Here is a 21,522-nt window from a genome sequence, read left to right on the forward strand (position 1 = left end):
CCACATTTAGGATGAGTGATGCTGGTGTGCTATCAATATGGTTTTGCATCAGCTTGTCCTTAGATTTGCATTTGCTGATTTGTCAGAAAATGATGCTATGTAGGCAGTGATTGTCTAATTGCTCTCTGGCCTCCTGCTTTTATATTAGTATAGTAAGCTAAAATCATTTTTGCTTTATTCCAGGTGTTATCCTGGATTCATCCTGAGAGCCAAGCAACAATAACACGGTGCAGTCAACCATTGGTTGGCCCAAATGATAAGCACTGTAAAGAAGATGAAAAATACTTACAGACAATAATGGATGCCAATGCTCAGTCACATAAACTTATCATCTTTGATGCCAGGCAGAATAGTGTTGCAGATACAAACAAGGTAGGTTGATATCTTAAGTAGCAGTGGTAGTTCTGTCTTTATTTCAGGGCTGAAGACTGAGCAAGAGATGAAGATAAGGAGAACTTGATGTGAAAAATGATTCTTATTAAAAAAAAAATCTGTAAATAGAGCATGGGAATGAAGGTAAGTTGCTTGGAGCATTTTGGAAAGGCTGGAAGGAGTTGAAGGCAGCGTGAAGATAGACCTGAGAAATAATGCCATAACACCCACAGAAGACCTAAGGTTTCTAAGTAGGACCTAAGTGGTAAAAAGGACAAACTGTTTGGATGTGTTATCAAATGTAGCCTATTGCAATAGGATTTCTTTAATCTAAGAAAAAAAACCCTCTCCTAGTGCTTCTCTCTAAAAGCATATTTTTAGTTTTGTTTCTTCGAGTGCTAAAATAATCCTTTCTCAAAAAATCCTGAAACTGGACTGAAATAACTCTTCCAACCTTATACTGAAGTACTGTACATGTTCTTTTCTTTGTCTGTTTTTGCCTTTTGAATGACAGGCAAAAGGTGGAGGATATGAAAGTGAAAGTGCCTACCCAAATGCAGAGCTGGTCTTTCTCGAAATTCATAATATACATGTAATGAGAGAATCCTTGCGTAAACTTAAAGAAATAGTTTATCCTACTATCGATGAGACTCGGTGGTTATCAAATGTGGACTCAACGCATTGGCTGGAATATATAAGGGTAAAATACTTTTGATGTTTAACAATTGTTTCTTAAACCATGTTACTTACTTTCATTTTTTGAAAACGTTACTAAAATAATGTCTGGATTTAGGTACGTGTCTATGATCAGGATAATCTTGTAAAAAATGCTTTGTTTTAAATGGTCACTTAGAACATGGCATTTTAAGTTAAGTATATATCCATTCCATTGTAAATTTGTGTTACCAGTTCTACATGTTGGTAGGTAATGAGTTAATCACTGATAGCGCTGGTGTTGGACAACGTTTTATTTTCTTGAGAGAGAATGTTTGTGAGCAGCCCAGGGTTATCCATTCTCGTTGGAAAACTGCCCTGGGAACTTCAGATTATATTTGAACAACTGCCGAAAGGACTTCACTGTAGATCCTTCAGTCTTTTCTCATCCTTCTCTCCTTCAATGCGATGTTGGTATTCATGTGTTGAATACCTCCGCCTTCATGGGCTGTTTATAGTCTGTGCTGCACTGGGCTATAATCTGCTCTATTAGTTAACATAATATTAAAATAAATCACTATCGTAGTTTTACAGTCTGATTAACCTCTGAAATGCTTTTAGAATAGATTATTTCATTATCACGTTCTCTCCTCTGTTTATGATGAATAGGGGTGGAGTGGAATTTGTTTTATTAGCAATTGCCTCACATGTCACTCATGTAAAACATGTTTTGGATTGTTCATTAGTTATACTCTTTTAATAACTCGAGCTTGCTAACTGCTGCAGGAGAACCAGTAGAGGGAGCAAATGCTTAAATTAAAAATTAAGCAAATTTAATGATCTTTTGGGAACAGTATAATTTTCTTGTTCGCTTGTAGTTGAACTGTTTCAAGCAGCTTTGAGAATCCAAGTATCTGGAAACGTTTTTTCATTTTTTTTTAATCAGTCTGACATTAAATACAATCGTCTAGTTTTAAAAGTGGAGGTTTTTAGGCCAATGTTCACCTTTCATTGACATTGATTTCAGTGGGGTTTCTGGTTTTACACAATTACAAAAGTGGACCTTAATACCATTGTTTCACAGGTGACATTAGCATAGCAGTTATATATATATATTATATATATATATAATATATATATAATAACTAAAGTTACTTAGAAGATCTGAAATACGTGTAACATTCTTCCTGAACCTCTCCCTTTTATAACCCTTCATGTTATAGTGTGGGCAGCACAAACTGCAGCCCGATTTCTTAAAAGCTGGCATTGCCGTGTTAACAGCGTTGATAGCATCTCCTTGTACTTTTATCCAATAACTGCTTGCCTTCCTTTCCTATTTGATTTGACTCAAAACAGCAATTAACAAATCCACAGCTTTACTCTAATGCCTCTTCTATTTTCCTGGCTCAGAACAGTGGGATCGCCTCCCAGTTTGATATGATCCATTACCAGAAATTCAATTCCCTGGCACTGTGCCCCCAAAAAAAACACATTGAGTGTGGTGGTCTGGGAGTATCTGGGGAGGCATGAGGAACACTGTGTGTGTGAAGACAGTAGTAACAACACGGGTCGAGTCACTTGCTATGTTTTGTACAGCGAGGCTATTTCCTCATGTCCTCCAGGATACTTTTTCGGCCTTTTAGGGCAGAACCTGTGTTGTCAATTATTTTTAAACCAATTCTCATTTTCTAACCCAACTAAAAACCAATTATTCGTTAGTAGCCCTAACTGAAATATTGTGATGGCTGTTAAATTTTGAAGCATCTATAAAAAATAATGATCTTTTGTGGAGGAAGCAGTTCTTTTTTTCTTAAGACTTTTGTCCAAAGTAGAATAAAATGCTTTGTTTGCTCCACAGATATAAATAGTAACTCTGTTTTCCGTCTCCCATTCTCTGCTTATTGCCTGTATGCGTTCTAGCCTTTTTTTTTCAGCTGTACTTCCTCAGAGGCACCCGTATTCTCTTTAGGACAATAAAGCAAACTATTTCATACCTGTATATTATACAGATCATTTTTCTGGTTTTATCGAAGACCAAACTGTTTTAATATTTCAGTGCAGTAGATCTTCATAACTGAAGTAATTGGCAGTTAACTAATTCAAGACCACAAGGTTTGTTCTCTCACACAAGCTTCTGTAGTGCTTCCTGATATTTCTATCCTGGCATCCTTCAGTTGTACTGTAAGATACAATCAGTGAAAATTATCTCTAAAGCATGGTTTTGGAGTGGCTTCAAAGACTGGTCTTGTGCACTTCTCCTGTGGATGTAGGCATTCCTTCTTCCCAGAAGATGTTTTTACATGCCTGGGAAGGGATGAATGCGAGTATTTTGCAAGTTACTGTTTTCTAATGTTGGAATGTAGAGATACAAATTTCTCCTGTGGTCCTGTTCTAGTGTGTTTTTTCCCTCCACGTTTTACAGTGCTATCATAGGTTGTGTTTGAGACAGATCTTCACAGGGAGAGATTATTCAAATTTTTTAATAAATCTAGAGAGCAACCAAAGAAAACTAAGAGAGGGTTCTTTGTGGGGGAGACAAATAACAAGTTCACACAAGTGGTCTCAGTTCTGTGCCATCTCTCCTTTGCTCCCCAGCGTGCCTCTGAACCCAAGTTATTAATGGCCTGCTCGCGGGTTGAATACTGTGTATACTTCATACACCAGCAAATCAGCACAGGCTCCTAGCCAGTAATTTGTTTTTGTTTGGGTTGTGTTTTGGTTTAGATTAGCTGGGTGGTTTGTCCCTTTCTCTAAACTCAGTAGTTGAGAACTGAAAGCTGAGGTAGAAAGAGTGTTTGCTGTGATGACGAACATTGAAAACACTGAACCTTCAGCCTTTGAAGTACGTTCCAGTATTTGCATCTATTTTCATCATGACACAGAATTTCAGATTTAATTTAGAGAAGGGATTCCCAGCTTCTCTTGCTCTGTGCTAATAATTGAGGCCTGGTAGCAGCAGCGTGCACGTGGTTTAGAACTGGCTTTGTACCTCTAGGTACATGCATGCCACCATTTGGAAATCTCTGATTTAAAGCAATGTTGTCCGGATGATTATGTAATTAATCTGAACATTTTAAATATGTTAACTGTGAGAGTATAAAATGACAACTTTTTTTTGCAGAGTTTTGGTTAGTATTTAATATGCTTGTTTGTTTGTTTTTATTTAAGATGCTTCTTGCTGGAGCAGTAAGAATTGCAGATAAAATTGAGTCTGGTAAAACATCCGTGGTGGTACATTGCAGCGATGGTTGGGATCGAACTGCACAGCTTACTGCACTAGCTATGCTTATGCTGGACAGCTATTACAGAACTATCAAGGGGTTTGAAATCCTTATAGAGAAAGAATGGATAAGTTTTGGACACCGATTTGCAATGGTAAGGTGAAATAATTTGTGTAGTTTGTCACCTTCTTTCATTTTGAATAGTGTGTTTTCTCACATTAGTTTACTTTTTTGTTATTACATCTGGTATCCTTCCTTTAATGGTGTGAGTGTGTCAAACTATGTAAAGGAGAATTGTGAGCTATTCTTTTTTAATGGGAGATCTTTGTGTGATGTATGAAAGATATGTCTAGTATAAAATAAATAATGAAATGCCTTTACCTTAATGAATAAAAAAAATCACATGACTGTTATGAGGAAGAGAGATTGTAACACATTGCTTCATCTTTAACAATCTTAAGAATGGAAAAACAGGTAAAACGTTTAAGGTGTCCAGAAGGTAAGATCACTGCAAACATTGCTGTGACTTAACATTGCAGTATTTATTTAACACGTGGGCCGGCAGGGAATTAGGGCATAAATTATTATGAAATTTTTGTGGGCTCTGACTTGAGGTTGGTTTAGGAGAAATGATGTGTATTTAGGACAGGTGGATATGGAAGAATCATTGTTTCAGTACAGTCGTAGTAAATACCTACCAGTTTGACCTACTGATAGAAATAAACATCTGTGTAGTGGAAGATGGGAAAACAACTGGGAGAGGTTTGCTGACTGAGTGCCTTTATAGGTCTTCTGAACAGCGAAGGCATGTCCATAAGTGAATATTAGGAGTGAATATGCATTTTTAGTAGTTGCAAAATACGTGTTAGCTTTATGGAAAATTTGCTTGTCTTGTTCATCCTTGGAAAATATCAGCATTGAAGTGTTGGGGTGACGCTGTAAATACACTAGACTGAAATGAAAACCTTATTCTGACTTTCAGAGAGTAGGACATGGAGGTGATGATCATGCCGATGCAGACAGATCTCCCATTTTCCTTCAGTTCATTGACTGTGTTTGGCAAATGACAAAGCAGGTAAGATGCTTAGTACATTTCTATGAGGTCTCGGTCTTTATCTTGGAAATGTAATTGCTGTAGGAGAATACATTGCTTGACAGCACAATACTATGTATTCCTGAAGTTGTTTTTGCTGTGGTTGTGTACTACACATACTTCGGGGGAACCTTTTGCTCAAAGTGAGCCGAATCTCAGATCAGTTTAACAAGAGCAAGTGCCAGATTCTGCACCTGGGAAGGGGCAACCGTGGCTATATGTGCAGACTGGGGGACAAGAGGCTGGAGAGCACCCTGCAGAAAGGGGTCTGGGGATTTTGGTCGATGGCAAGTTGAACGTGAGTCACAGCATGCACTGGCAGCCAGGAGGGCCAACCGTATCCTGGGGTGCATCAGGCATGGCACTGCTAGCTGGTCAAGGGAAAGGATTGTCCTGCTCTTCTCTGCGCTGGTGCGGCCTCACCTCAAGCACTGTATGCAGTTTTGGGCACCACAATGTAAGAAGGACATAAAACTATTGGAGAGTGTCCAAAGGAGGGCAGCTAAGATGGTGAAGGGCCTAGAGGGGAAGACGTATGAGGAGTGGCTGAGATCCCTTGGTTTGTTCAGCCCCGAGCAGAGCAGTCCGAGGGAAGGCCTCATGGCGGCCTGCAGCTCCTTCACGAGGGGAGCGGAGGGGCGGGCGCTGAGCTCTGCTCTCTGGGGACAGCGACAGGACCCAAGGGAATGGCGTGGAGCTGGGACAGGGGAGGGTCAGCCTGGGTGTGAGGGAAAGGTTCTGCACCCAGAGGTGGTCAGGCACTGGGACAGGCTCCCCAGGGGGCAGTCACAGCACCGAGCTGCTGGAGCTCAAGAAATGTTTGGACAGCATTTGTACCTACATGAATATAAACTTCAGATTTCTCTGTGCTTTTATATTGGGACTCTTTAACGGTGTTGCTGAAACTTATTGTCCACATGGAGAGTTCCAAGTAAATTAGAAGTGCTGGACTTCTTCTTTCTTTCTTTCTCTCTCTCTCTCTCTCTCTCTCTTCTTCACTCTCCTTGAAGCCTAACATTGATCTGTGCTGGCTGTTACAGTAAAATCTGAAGTACTGAAGTCTGTATATTACGTGATTTGTTTTGAGGAGAGGAAGATAAAGGTCTGGTTCCACGTAAAGCTAGCATTCCCAGATCTCTTACCTCAGTCTTCTTGTTCTGAGCGCGGTTCTTAAAAACCTTGCATCACAGTTTCCAAAATTTATATTCAAAACAGTTGTCATATGTGCGTTACAAAAGCTCCCTGCTGTAATACTGGGCCCTTGTCCAGAGTTGCTTGAAGACTTTCTCTTTCCATGTATCTGCATTTCAGCATTAATGTGCTGTTTATTATGGCTGGAAAAAAAAATAATGAAAAATTCTGCCCCTCTCTCCGAGGAAATCTAATAACAATAGCAAAGAGAGAGTTCTAAACACCTGGTAGGAACAAAAGTCCTCTGGGGAGATCCTTAATTAAGAGCAGCCTCTTCTATTTTTGTGATCTCCCTTGCTGCCTCCAATTTTTTGCTATAAACAGTTTAGTTCCCTCTTGTTAAAATAAATAAATAAATAAATGGGGGGGAGCTATGGAATATTTAGCCAGTACCACATCTGTTCAAAACCTGGATCCAGAAACCATTGTGAAATTCATGAACAGCAGTGGCATTGAAAAATCATTAATGTTACAGCACGAAAAATTGAAAACATCATTCCTGGAGAGTTCTTGACCACTTATTTTTATTTTTTAGTTGAGTTCAACACCTAGAGATTACATTTGAAGATTGTGATTACTTTGACATAGATGTAGGAAAACCAGGATTCTATTTTATCCTTGTGCAGATCACTTGCTCATAAAACAGTGCTAGTTTCGTGCTTTAGGATCCATGGCAAACATATGACAAATGTTCCAAAGCTCAAACAAGCGTTAATGACTGGGAGGGTGCGTGTGTAAGGGCTCGTGCTTGGGCATAGGCTCAAAGCAAGCAAATTTACTTTTGTGTTCTGAGAATTACATTCTTAAAACATTCAACTTAATATAGCAAGAGAATTTCTAACTGCCATCTAAGATGCAGACATCTGGATAGCTTCAGACAATGAAACTTAATCTTTGACAGCCTTATATTTCCCCATTTTTTTTACAGTCTTGATGACAAACAAATACAGTAATAGAGAACTTGAGAGAAGTACAATGCTATCAGATTTAATAAAAAACATGACGAAGTGATTTCCCTTCTCTGTTTATAAATTCTGATGATTTTGAGCAGCAGATGTCAAATTGGAATGGCCACATGTGATCTGATGAAATACTAAAGCCCTGTTAAAATTAAACAAAACTGCAAAATTTGAATGTAGTATTGTAGTTCAAGCATTATCTTTCTACCTCTATTGCACAGTACCCACAGAGGAGGAAGGTATGTTGGTAAAAAGCTGCATTGTGTTTATTACCAGATGTCAGCAGTTGCCAGAGATGCATTCTGGATTAATTTCTGTAATGTACTTTGTTATGATATCCTGCTCAGTTAACGTAATTCAGTCCAATTCCACAGTCATAAGGACTATTCAGCAGAGTGTTTCAACTTTAAATGTTACTATAGTACACAATGAGTTTATTGATTATAAAATGAAAAAGCAAGTTTATTTTGCATGCCTCTGAATCAGATGCCACTTGGCATCATCAGACTTCTTAAACAAGAGAATTCTTCTTTTAAGTACCTCCTTGAAAAAGAAAAAAACCAACATCAACAACAAAAAATGCAACTCCAGAAGCATCAAGTGGGAGTTTTTAATGACCCATGTGTTCTCTCGCAATTAGTGGGTTTGAGAAGAAGTAAATTTTCATTTGGGGAATTTTTCCACCTGAATCTTCAAACAGACGCTAATGGGCTTGGAACTACAGAGCAAAGAATTTTTAGGTCAGTGATTTTTCAGCAGCAGTAATAGAAGCTTTACAGTCTTGATACATCAGTTCCAACAGTACAACTCTTGTATTCAAAGGCAGAGTTTCAATAAAGTGCTATCACTTATTAATGAATTAGTTACAGTGCAACCACTGATGTATGGAATTTTGAATATGCTTCACTGGATCGGAATAGCAGCCGTGTCGGCATCCATCTGATTAGTATGGACCCATCACAAGACAGAACCCTAATGTGACAAGGCTCATTAAGTGCTTTCAGTTAAAGAGAGTCCCTTTACGAGAGGCTTTGTCCTCAAAGTTATTTCCAAATATCATTTTGATCCTTTGCAAATTATTTTTGTTTTATGTATCTGATTGCCACTTTGAACTGGATGCAGGAGACTGAGATCTGTGAGGTGCCGAATTTTCTCCTGACTAGCTCTGGCAGACCTGCTTATCAGATTCATGTTTGTTTGTTTGTTTTAATCATAGATACATTGTTAAGATAGTTGTATTGTAATTAAGTTCTGGCATGATTTCCTAAGAGAAGGGAGTGCTGCTAGTGATAACTGTGGGGCATGACTGAAAAAAAGAATTTGATAATATCAAGTTTCTGTATGTTTTATAAAAAACAAATGGCTAGGTGATTGAAAACAAACTGTTGATTTGTGAGGGAAGCCCCAGTGTGAGCCCTGCACCCCATTGAACGGTGCCTAATCCATAGCAGGGTCGGCAGGAAGGCTCCATTCTTTCTGTGTGCCATGATGTCAATAGTTTCCTTACGCAAAATTTTCAGTTGAAAGTTGGTAAAGTTGGTATAGTTGGAAAGTTGGCTTGAGAAGCCTTGGATGGAGAATGTTTTTGCAATGTTTGACTTAAATCAGCCTTCTTTTAAAAAAGCATTGCTTAAAACTTAGATCTTTCTGGTTTTAATATAAGCACAATCATTGCGTGTTATTCAACTTACTTTCAACATGCTTGAATATTTGCCCTTCATAAATCACAGATGACATTGAGGACGAATTCCTGGATCAGCTAGTTCATCCACAATCCCAACTGCTGGGTTATTCCTCCTAGGTATACTTGCCTTCTTTTGTCATTTTTGTGTTTAAATTAGCTCTTGAATCACTCGTGCCAAGGTGTTCAGTGTTCTTCAGTGGCACAAGCCAGAACCCAGTTCTCTGCTTCACATCTGAAACATTGACTGGAGAGTTCTGCATATGGAATGAAATTCTTCATTATGAATCTACAACACTACATTTTTAGACTCCTGCAAACACTTACTCATTCAGTGGGAATGAAAAAAATTACTTTCGTTTGTCCTAATAACGTCTTCTAAAAACACAGGTAAATTACAGAAATGCTACTTTTAAAATTTTCATTTAGTCTTCTAAAAATGTTTATCATCCCATATCTGTGTTTGAGGCCCTGTCACACTGAACACAAAGTTATTTTGCCACACGAAGCAGTTGTCATATGTAGTCCTACCATAGAATATGATTAAGAAGGACTTTTCCACCTGAATAGGTAGCAGCCCATACTCTTTGTATTAATTCCTTCCTTTATGACTTTTGAAGCACTACAGATTTAAGATACATCTTAAATATTTGTTCTGTTTTCAAATTTTCCATTTTTTTTTTTCTAGAATATGTCAGATAACCTCTATTTGTGAATAAAATAGCTAACAGCGATCAGTGAAATAACAGTTCTTATATACAGGATTTACTTTCTAATGGAGCAAGAAAAAGGATTAAAGGATTATTATACATAGCTGATGGTAAACTCAAGGGGTGAAATTGAGAAAAATAACTTATTTGGGTGAAAAGTGAAAGAAAGGTTTTAAATATGTTAGGTGTATTTTATGTGCAGTTGTATTTATTATCCAATTCATTGCATGTTAGAATAGGAAATTAAGCTCTTAAATATCTGGTTTTTTTTTTGTTTGTTTTTTCTTTCAAAATGATTTCTTGTTCTGTAAGAAAAGAAATAAAGCTTATGTTGAAGACAGTTTGGGGTGTGTTAGAACCAAATATTGTTAGATAGGGCTCCTTATAACGAATTGCTTTCTGTCACCAGTTTCACATTAGCTAACATTTTTACGCTTGTATAAGAGTGTACTTGCACAATGAATGTAAGGTTCGTCTCCAAGGAGTGTATATATATATAGAAGTATGTAGAAGTATTATAAAGAAGTATGTAGGTGAAATGTTTTATTGCAGTGGGAGTTACAGAGATTGCTGAGTTTTCCTGAAAATAATCACTAAATGAGAAAAAAAAATCTCATCTGAATCTTTTGGTTATTTCTTACATGTGAGTTTCTTCCTCACTACGTTGCTTAAAATGTAGTTTAAAGTAATTTAACCATTTATTTTAATTTCAGTTTCCTGCAGCCTTTGAATTCAATGAGTTATTTTTGATCACCATTCTGGATCATCTTTATAGTTGTCTCTTTGGGACTTTCTTATGCAACTGTGAAAAAGAGAGATTAAAAGAGGTAAATAACTTCTGTAATACGCATTCTTAATTTGTTGATTTTTACATGAAAATGCTTAAGATACATGACCTAAAAACACTTAAGCTGTATTTTTTGATAAATTTGCCATATAGTCTTCAAATACAACATGAACATTAAATTTCATGGTACGAGAAATACGTACTGAATGCTCTGCCTCTGAGGTGCCACTCATTTTTCTTCAGTTATCATCTGTTGTGGGTTTTGTGGGTTTTAGAAAATTAACTTTCAGATATTTCTGGCCAACATACACGATTTTAAGTAAACATTATCAAGTGATACTAACATTTCTTCAGCTATTTCCAGAGCAACTCCCGTGCGTGACTTTGCAGGTCACTTTAGGACATAATTTGATTGACCCTGTGGTTGAAGACCAGGGAAATTTAAAACGCCTAAATGAATGAAGCTAGGGCTCCATGAAATACTTCGAGTTTGGAAAAAATGATTAACTTTTGCTTACTTTGGGCTTTGTTGTTTATAATACTTGCTCTAACACAAACATGAAGTAACTATTCCTTGGCAGATTCAGCTTTGTTATTTTTCTAGTTTGTCTCACTGCTTCTGTAGGGAAAAAGTTGCATGCAAATACCACAAGATGGAGCTGAATAACACATTCTCAGCAAATACAGGGTTTCCAAACAGCTTTTTTTCATAAATGAGTAGTCATATGCAGTTCTCAATAAAGAAATGCAATTTAAGACACAGCGGTAGTAGAAACACATGCTTTACAACACTGAAGGAGTGTAAAATTGCAAGATGAATCTGATTTAAGTTCAGATTTAGAAACTTTGATCTGACTGTTTATGCTGGTTACATTTAGAAAATACAACTTTCTGAACTGCAAGTAAAGCTAAAATAGGCATCTTAAAGTATAATATCAATAGGTAGGAGCAAATAGTGCTAGTAGGAGAACAGAATAATTATTTTCCACAAATGCTGTTTTGGATCTTTCAAACTGCATGTTCTCTTCACAGATTTTCTTTTCAAGGCTAATTTAATTTTAAATCTTTTTGAATTGGTGAGTGTGTAACCATAGGTTTAAGGAGCTGTATACATTGCTGTAAATTATGACCACTGTAGCTTTCTTTTGCTCAGCTAGACCTTGGTGTCTTTGAAAATAATATGCATGAATCTCCTTTCTAAGTTAGCCTTGGAAGAGAACAAGAATTAAAAGTTTTGACAAAGTTTTAAGGCTATTTAATGATCAGCTACTGGAAGTGTTTTCAGGGTGCCGTTTTGCAGTAGATAAGGTAATTTTCATAAAGTTACAGATATATAGATATTAACCTCACGTTTTAAGATTTTGCAGTCTATACAATCTATATTTTTTTTTGCGTATCTATATTTTTATAATCTATCTGTATTTTTGCAATCTATATAATCTATTTTTTTTAATTCAGGAGCTAAGCACGAAGACTGTATCGCTGTGGTCCTATATAAACAGTCAGTTAGATGAATTCACAAATCCTTTCTACGTAAACTATGAGAACCATGTCCTGTATCCTGTTGCCAGTCTGAACCATTTGGAACTGTGGGTCAACTACTATGTCAGATGGAACCCAAGAATGAGGCCTCAGGTATGAGCTTTCACATGACTTTTATGTTGTAGTGAAAGGTACAGAGAAAAATAAAATTACTGTTTTTCATAAGGTCGAATGCAGTATTTCATTTCAAAGTACTCTTTGTCTGTTGCTGATGGGGAAAAGGGTAATTTTCTAAAACAAGGTATGGGATATGTTAAAACTTGGTAAAATGTTTAATGTTCATTAAAGACACCAGTAGAATAGTGTTACAGTATCACTTTACTGACTTGTGAAAGGTGACATTAACAATCTTTGTTATCAGAAGATTACTTTTATAACACTTCTATAATATTTTATAGCACTTTTTAATACTTTTATTGCCTTAACCTTCTCATAGAGTTTGGTATAACTTTATCTTTAATCATGTTTTGCCATTTACCAACAATGATTTAAAATACAGCAGTGGTTTGTGAAGGACTTGGACTACACACCAACTCATTTGTAGGTGCTTACTGTCTTACAGTACTTGTTTTCAATTGACCTTTCTGTTTTCAAGTTGGCATGCTAAAGATTAAACAGTCCCTATACATGCTCCTTGATTCATCCCGTATTTGTCTTATAAGTAATGTCTGCTATTCAGATAAATCTCTGAATCTCATCAAACGAATGCTCTGTATGCTCTGTGAATTCTGAAGAAAGAACAATCAGCTTGTTTCGTAACCATAATATATCTGAGGGTGCTACGCTGTCTCTTTATTAAGGTAACATTTCAAGGTATCCCCAAGCGTATTATGATAAATTACCTGCGTTGAGTGACTGTTTGAAAGCTGCTTTCATCTTCTGGCAGTTAGCATGAGATGTGAGTTCCAAATTTATTAGACACCCACAAGTCACAGGCTGTTTTATAAGATGTGTTCCTAAGTAAGTTTCAAGGACAGAACACTGGTAGAAATCCAGGCATCTGAAAAATACCTTTTAAGATACAGGAGAAGTGTCGATTGCTTGCTTTCTCTCTGAAATGTTTCCCTCACTTGTTCTGTTCTGGTTGCTGTAGTCCTATAAATGTTAGCTATCTGTTTCTAGCACATGTTAAAACTTGAAATAAGGTGTATTTAATCTTCATGGTTTTGAAGTAAAATTGTCAACTGCTTTTTAAGAACGTCATCTTCCCTTAGCCTATTTGCTGGAAAACATTTGTATGGTTTATGCACACTTTAGTATAATTGACCTGCAGCAATGTCAGGTTATCACTTGTATTTAAGTGGGATCTATAGGTCTGAAAGTGGGCAGACGGTGTAAACATACCTCAAAGTCAGTCCCTGTCCAAACGAAATGAGTGGTGGGGAAGAGATGGCATAATGAGAAAATACAAGAACTGTTTGGCCACCAAGTTATACTTGGCGGCAAGCTTTGCTCGCCGCCTCTGTTGGAGGCTCCGTAAAGAAAAGATTACATACAATGGTACATCATTTGTCTGTTTTATGGAAGGCTGAATCGGGATTTTTGATGGTATTTATTTGTATCAAGAGCCCCGTGTTAGGATTACAGCCACATTGCAATGGATCCTGTGCAAATAGGTGACATGCAGCCTCCTTCCTGAGGGTTCAAAGAGCAAGTGTCTTGATAAGTAACAGTGAGGAAAACCGTAGGTTAAATGTGGATATCTCTTGCAGATTCCCTTTTTGCTAAACTGTGCTTCAACAAGGTCATTCTAAGTCTTAAGTGAAATAAAACGTTCCTTGGTTTCAGTTTGGAGGTGTTACATCATTATTGACATCTTGTCCCAAGAAAATCAGATTTTAGTCCTATCATATTTAAATTCATTGACTGGGTACAGGGATTTTTTTCAGATTTGCCCTTTCCTGGGGTTGGGAAAAAAAGTGTATTTATATGTGACATGTGGAAGATAAGCTCCTTCATTCTTCTATACAGAGGTGTGTGCTCTGTGGGTACCTGCTGCTGTATTTACAGATGAATCTACTAGCCTGAAATAGATAAGATAGTGTGATGCTCTTGATTTTTTTTTTCAGATGATGCCATTTATTTGTCTTTCCTTTCCTATGTAGCCACTCGGACCTCTTCTTTGCAGTGGTCTGAGAAGTTCTGGCTGCAAGATGTCAGTTAGTTTTCTGCCTGGGCAGCTCTGGAGGGTGGGGGGAACACAACGAATGATGTTTCCGAATGGCTTCTGCAGGGGCAGTATTTTCAAACTAGTACACACTTTACAATTCATATATGCAGAGCATGAGTAAAAATCCTGGTCCTTTCAATTCAAGCTGTGGCTTGCTCTGTGCGACGGAAGGACCAGAATGTATTTCAGTTGATAAATTTGCATCATCCATTAGGGTATGTGTAGTTGTTTTTATGGCTACCCTTGGAGTACAGGGCTTAAACTTTTTGTTTGTTTTTTTCCCTATACCTGCAATTTTTTCTCCAAGCTCTGCTCTGGAAATTTGGCCTCTACGCTAGAGAGAGTATTGTAGGAATCCTTAGGACTTTTCAAATTCATTCTTTCTGTGTGTGTGAAGACTTTCATCCAGAACTTAAGATTAGCACTGTCTACAACAAATGAATTCAGTTCACCTAGTGGGATAGGGTTGTCTGCTACAGGCAGTCTTCAGAGATTCCACGAGCAGCCAGGGATAGTCTGTTCGCAGGTTAATAGCTGGCTTAAAAAAAAAGGAAAACAAAAAGCAGGCATAAATAGCTGTTTGTACAGTGCATGCAGAAATTATCTGGAAAGCATATAAATAGGTTACCATGATTGCTGCCTTTTTTTATGCTGTGTAGAAATTGCAGAAGAATCTGATGCATTGAACGGTTAAGTGATCAGATCTCAGCTAAACTTCAGTGTCATTAAACAAAAAAATTGCTCATTTAAAAGGACAAATAAGATGCTAAATGGTACTGGAAAAACAGCTGAGATTAAAATGGAAAATATAATTACTGAGATACTTTGTGTTGCCACATACTGGGTATAACTTGCTGTCTGGCATGTGGGGTGTCCATAACCATTATACCTGCCTTCAGTCAAGTTGCCCAGCATTTTCTTCTGTGACGTTGACATTGGTTGTAATATTTTTAAGGTTTTCACATTTGATTTAACATCATTTTGTGGCAGAAAAAGGCTGTCATATGGCTCTGGAAATGCTTGGCATTGCTGCTCCACGATCCGTGGTTTTGAGTCCATCCTTTTTGTGTGAAAGAATGAGGCAGGAGACATCAGAAGAAGGAACCTTGTGGGTTAGGTACGTGAGCGTTGCCCTGGATAGCTAGATTTCATCCTGCATTCACTGCAGACTTTCTTGTGAGACAAGGCAAGTAACTTCCCTTGGTAACATACATCAGCAGATAAATCGCTCTGTATTCGATTGATACGGAATAAAATGCGGACTATGTACTTATCCCGTGTTGTGAGCAAATCTGTAGTTATTTGAGGGAAAAGAAAAGGTTGTTACCCTGTAATGAGCACTATGTCAGAACGTGCACAGAAAAGGAGAAACTAATACTGTACAAGTAATATTAATTTTTGGCTGTTTCTAACATATTCGGAAGAGCAAGCCCTCAAAACATTGTTCTAATCTATCAGATGTCAAAAGCTAAATGGACTGTAGGTTTTAACAAGTAATGGCATTAGTCTGTACCACGTAGAGTTTCCTGAGCCTGTAAATCTGTACAGTTGTTTGCAAAATCTGTGTTCCAGTTCCCACATGGTAGGATTCATAATTTCTCTTTGCTAGGTATTGCTTTTCCAGAAGGCCTGGAGGTTTTGGTTGCTTTCCCAGGAGCATACCTTTACAATAAGTGTGAAAGTATTGATTATTATAGAGAACTGCTGTTTTCATCATTTGAGATTGACTTTTTCTATGGGTATACTGTTAACTAGGTTTTAAAAGCAAGCCTGTCAGACTTTCAGATCTTCGTGAAGAAGAACAAAAAGCTTGAGTGAAAGATACTGTTGTTTTTGCAATGCACAGAGTAGGTTTTTGGAAAAACTGACAGTCTTAAGTCAAGCGATGAATTTAAAATCACCATTTTTCTTTGCAGCCTTTCTTCCCTGTTGCTAAAACAGATAACGTATACTTACTGAACAAGACAAAATGCATTCACTGTTGAACAATTTTCATGTGAATGGCTGTCCTTGAGCTAGTACAGTAATACACAGTAGATATCCATCCAATTAAGACTTGGCGGTACTATAAGTGAGTAGCTATTATAATTTCTTTTATAACTATCCTTGTGTTGACAAATTTTGCTATCCACAAGCACTTCAGGATCCTGAAGGATTACTTGGGAATGAAAGCCTGAAAATCAATACTGAAAGTGAACTGTAGTAATTCTAAGAAAAGGAAGGTTTGAAATTTTTTGGAAATGAAGCTGTCTTATGTCTAGATGGATTTTATATGTGTTGTAGTATATATATTGGAATTGTAGCTTCTGTGTAAGTATAATTATAAAAACAAACAAACAAGAAATAATTTCTCTTTCCTTAAGTCTTCCCCTGGTAGGAACAATTTATTATAACTGTGAAGTGGCTTTTTCTGAGAGTTATGCTACACCAGGTTCTGCTTTTGATGTGCATGTGCATAATTCAGTTAAAAATGGTTTCATATCAGTGGTATTTTAAGCAATAAAGGATGTTTCTTTAGTAGTGTTCTAAGTATTTTTCAGCTTATTATAGGCAGTTGGTGCCCTATCTTTAGGATGTAGGAGAGGTAAGTACCTGTTTTTGAATGAAACAGGGTATAAATCTAGCTAAGCAGGAAAATAAAAATCCCCCCATTTTAACTGGATAATACTGCAATATAAGATATATTGGTGGGAACCTTCAATCAGTTCTTTCTGAGTGAAGAACTCCACTTGGCTAACTCAATTTTACAGTGTTTTGTTCTTTTTTATTGGCTTGGGTAGAGGGTGTCAAATATAGTATCACTAGGAGTGGGAGGATCATGTCCAATCTCACCAGGAAAAGAGAGTGCTCATGCTAAAGAGAGGAGAGAGAGGGCAACTGGCAATATAGGCGTATATAGGGAAGGGAAGAAGTGCAAGAGTAGAAGCTAGGTATAAGTGAAGAGCTTACGTGAGGAGCAGAAGCAGGTTCTGTGCTTAATCAGGGCTTGATATAGAAAAGTTAGACTGGAAACTTTAGGAATGCTGAAATGGGCAAAAATGTGAATTGTGTAAAAGCAAGGGAAATCTCAGAAATCGGCTAAATAAAATCTTGATAAGTTGATTTTATTTTTTACTTTAAGTTGCTTCTGAGTTGGGGAGGAGAACAACATACAGTCAGTCATATTTGTTTTAGCTCCTGAGTCAATATTACAGTAGTAATTATAATAAATTAAAAAACAATCAACACCATAAAGTCTTCTTGAGGTGTTGCAGGTCTGGAGCAAGGATCCAGGCCCTTATCCCCACTAGTTAGTGCTGTTGGTCAGCTCCTTTCTGTTATCCCTGCTGAGATTGTATTTCTAGCTGTATCAGATATAAATGTCAGTTTTGGTTTTGTTTTATCAACTTATGGTTTTTTTAGTAAGTTTTATGTCATTAGAGAAAGCTGATTTTATCTTTTATAAATAGTCAAATGACAGATTTTCCTGATGAGGTTAATGCATCACAATCTGTTAAAACCTAGTATATTGATCTTGCGATTTCTGCTTTACTTTTTACCAGAATATTTTGATGAATAACAGAAAGGAGGCGGATCGATTTTCAGCACTTTGAGGTAGTAGCTTAACTAACACGGGCAAAACATCCTGAAGACCTAATGAGAAGTGGCCCGGTCGATTTTCCAGTTACAGCCCACCAAAGATGTAAATGCCCTGTTGGGTTAGCTTTCATCTGTGGAGGCTCCTCTCGTGTGGCAGAAGTAGCTCTTTTCTTTCACCTGGAGTACAGCAGAGAAATGATTGGGAACTGGCTCTCGTGGCCTGGTGTTGCCTAGCAGCATTACTAAGGTGATGGGCTGGGAAGCTGCTGTTACAAAGGGAGGGATGCACGCCTTTCTCAAACCTAGCATCAATGCCACGGAGTAAAGCAGCAAAAAACGAGTGGTGGGTCCAGAGACAGCTTTTGAGCTCCCATCCCTAATTTGAGAGGCATGATGAGAGAGGAAGCAGTGCATCTGCTGTCAGGCGCCCAACAAATTCATCTCAGTCAAATCAATTAGACGATTTCCTAACAAGGCTGTAATAAAAGCTTGTCGTGGAGGCACAACTAGTGCTGCGTAAGTGTACATTTCTAGGCTGAAGGTGATAACAAGATCTCCTAATAAACGATCTTCTCCAGGCTTCTCGTTCCTTGCACAATCTGCCACCCTTTCACTTCCTTTTATCCTACACAGTGGCAAAGTAAAGGAGAACTTCATTCAGAGCAAGCCATTACAGGTATTATTGTCAAGATTGCAGGACCCATTCCCTTCTGAAGAAAGCTGTATTGGAGAGAGGAATTGCACTGAAATGGAATGGTGTGAAGTGGCAGAACTGTAGATAGTTAGCTGTCAGAATGTGCAAAAGATGGCATGAGGAAACACTGGCAGCACCAGGTCTGCCGGGGAGTAAGTCTTCAGGAAATGTGGAAAAGAAGTAAACTTTATTATTATTTTCATGGGTCTTGTGATGGAATGCATTTGAAGATGCTTCATCCTCTTACTCTTCTTTCTCCCTACAAGATAGCTGGAAGCTGCGTGATAGCAGTTCTGTTTGATTCTCCTAACTGTTCCATTTATAAAAAACATACATGGGACTTGAGATTGAGGCTTTGTTCCACCACCTTTTTTTTCTCTCTAGCACCAATATCTATGTTTTCATTCTTTCACATTTGAATTTGCTGTTTTGCTCAAGGAAAGGGAATTACAGCAGCAGAATTTAGGATATCTGGGAGAAAACGCAGCTCCTCATGCCACGTGGCTTTTCAGTTCTTTCATAAAAACAACTTCTATAATGTTCTTTATATCATTCAGCTGCCTGTATCACCTTTTTCTTACCCAAAGCGTATGTCATTCTAACACAGACCTTTATCGCTAATGAGTACATTATTGTCAGCTGTTTGAAAATACTCTGAAAGTATTTTCTAGAGTGAAAGTATTCTCTAGAGTGAATTTGACACGTTATTACAGGGCATTAAAATATGTATCTGAAGTTTACTGTACGAAATGTTATTTTATACTGTTGTGCATCCACGTGGTACTGTATGCGTGCACGTGATGCTGTGTTAAATGCAAAGCAACAACTGATCTTTTCCTGGTAAAGACGTTAGAAAACGATGTGTGTTTACACTACCATTTGAAATGGCACAATGATATTTATGGAGACCTGTTTTGCAGCATTTGCATCTAAGGTGCACTTATTAAACGATGGCCAAAGTGTAAAAGATGACTTTTTTTTTGCAGACCATACTCTGTCTTGCTTACAGCTTTGCCAGACTTTAATGGTTTGTACTGAGCCACCAAGTATGTGTGTCTGACCAAATTGTTTTGTAAAACTTTATCCAAAAAGGCTTAGTTTCTTAGGAGAATACATCTGACAAAAACGTTTTCCCCTATGAAAATACTGGTGTTATAGGTTTTTGTTGGGGTGAAGGGCTGTTTTTCTGTAAATATTGCATCTCTAGGGCAAACGTGAGATCTTAGGAAGAGAAATTATCTTTCAGAGTCGTGCCCGGTCATACCCTGGAAAAAAATTAATCCAATTTGGAGGTTGGAACAATCTCAGTAAATTCTCAAGAACTGAGAGGAAATGGAGTTAGAAAGGGGGAGATGGATTTGATACAGCTGATGAGAATTGTGACTAGCAGGGAATAGGAACGAGGAGTGGATAATGCTTAGCATGATGCTTTCTGTTCTGCTCCTGGAATATAATCTGAGAAAATAGTTCATTTACTAAGTCTCACCCAGCCTGTATTAAGAGTCTAATTGGAGCTGCAGAGTTAAGCACTTGAAAGCTGGGAAGTGACAGCACTCAGCTTGTCTCTTGATACAGTGGCTATATATTCTTACGTCGTAACGATCCGTTATGTTGTGCAGAGCCCACCTTGCTCATTTTCTGGATGTCTTTCTTTGAGGTGATCTAGACAGGATCGTGAAGGATGCTGTTGTGTGTGGAATCAAAACCTCATGTGCACTGTTTGGAAGCAGTTGAAGGGGGCATTTACTGGGTGTCCTGCTTGATACCCGGGAGGCTGAATGGCTGAATTCCTGAATTCTGTTAAACCAGCCTGAGATCCAAGGGATCCAGATTAGGAGGTGCTCATTCCACATCCTTGGCTGTGAAAGTGCAGTGTTAATGTTTCCCTGCCTCACTGGGGTGCTGGAGAAATAAATTGGTTTCTCGACATGAGATGAAAGTACAGAAAAGTCCGTGAGGAAAACTGAGCATTTTTATTTCAGAGGGATAAATAAAGGATGGGGTCAGATGCTGCAAAGAAAACTAAATACTGAAAAACTGCTCACTAATTGAGTAGCATCAAACTGTGCACTGAATAAATCAGGAATACAGGGGAGAAACTAATGTTTTAATGTTTATTTAACCAACAGTTTTATACAGATGTACAGGAAGGCTGAATTAAGTGTGGAGAAGTAATCTTCATTCTGACACTTTCTAATTTTTGGAGTGCATAACTTTTCAGCCTTCGTGTTAAAGAGTTTTTTCCATGACTTGAATATGCACTGCCTTTTAAAATGCCATTATTCTTATTTAGAGCATTTATTTTAAGATGTTCCTGATCTTTGAGATGGAAGCATGGGGAGAACAGCATTTATATCCAAGTTTGAACATGTGGATTCATGAATTGGGATTGGGGGGAGTGCAGAAGAAGGATGGAGAAGTGCAGCCCGTCTCCCCTAAGTGCTTTACGCAGCGTGCCAAGTCCTGCAGTGGCGTTTGTGCTGCGTAGCCTGAAAGGATTTGTAGTGGGTTCCCCAAAAACCAGATGGGAGTTAGAGCACAGTGGAACACTCCAGCAAACACCAGTGTGAAAGGTGTCTAGGAGAAATTGGCCTGGTAAGCCGAATCATGATTAAGCTGTGCAGAACTCAGGTGTACAAATCTCCCGTGACCCAGGGCTGGCGTGACTAATGATAGCAATGGTAAATCATTCTGTTACCGACCCGAGTGTTTCAGAAAAACGTCTTCATAAAGCAGAACTCTGACGTGGGAATGGAGGAAGAAGGGATCTTGCGCTTGAAGGAAAGAAAAAAAAAATAGGGGGGAGAGTGCTAAGTCCCGAAAGTCTTGGGCTCCACTGAAATTTGAATTCCCCGGAGTGTGTCATCCG

General features: G+C 38.0%; 1 protein-coding gene across 3 annotated transcripts in view; it reads left to right on the forward strand.

Annotated features, from left to right (window-relative positions):
* Nucleotides 1–21,522, forward strand: part of MTMR1 (myotubularin related protein 1) — a 38,298-nt gene that overhangs the window by 13,840 nt on the left and 2,936 nt on the right. For all 3 annotated transcript variants that reach the window (XM_040572188.1, XM_040572187.1, XM_040572189.1), the window contains 6 exons: nt 184–372; nt 887–1,072; nt 4,195–4,401; nt 5,230–5,322; nt 10,595–10,708; nt 12,127–12,303. In XM_040572188.1, coding sequence (XP_040428122.1) covers nt 184–372; nt 887–1,072; nt 4,195–4,401; nt 5,230–5,322; nt 10,595–10,708; nt 12,127–12,303 — 966 coding nt within the window. The remainder of the gene's footprint in view (nt 1–183; nt 373–886; nt 1,073–4,194; nt 4,402–5,229; nt 5,323–10,594; nt 10,709–12,126; nt 12,304–21,522) is intronic.

The sequence above is a fragment of the Cygnus olor genome, chromosome 13 (assembly GCF_009769625.2).
Source record: "Cygnus olor isolate bCygOlo1 chromosome 13, bCygOlo1.pri.v2, whole genome shotgun sequence".
NCBI classification, from domain to species: Eukaryota; Metazoa; Chordata; class Aves; order Anseriformes; family Anatidae; genus Cygnus; species Cygnus olor.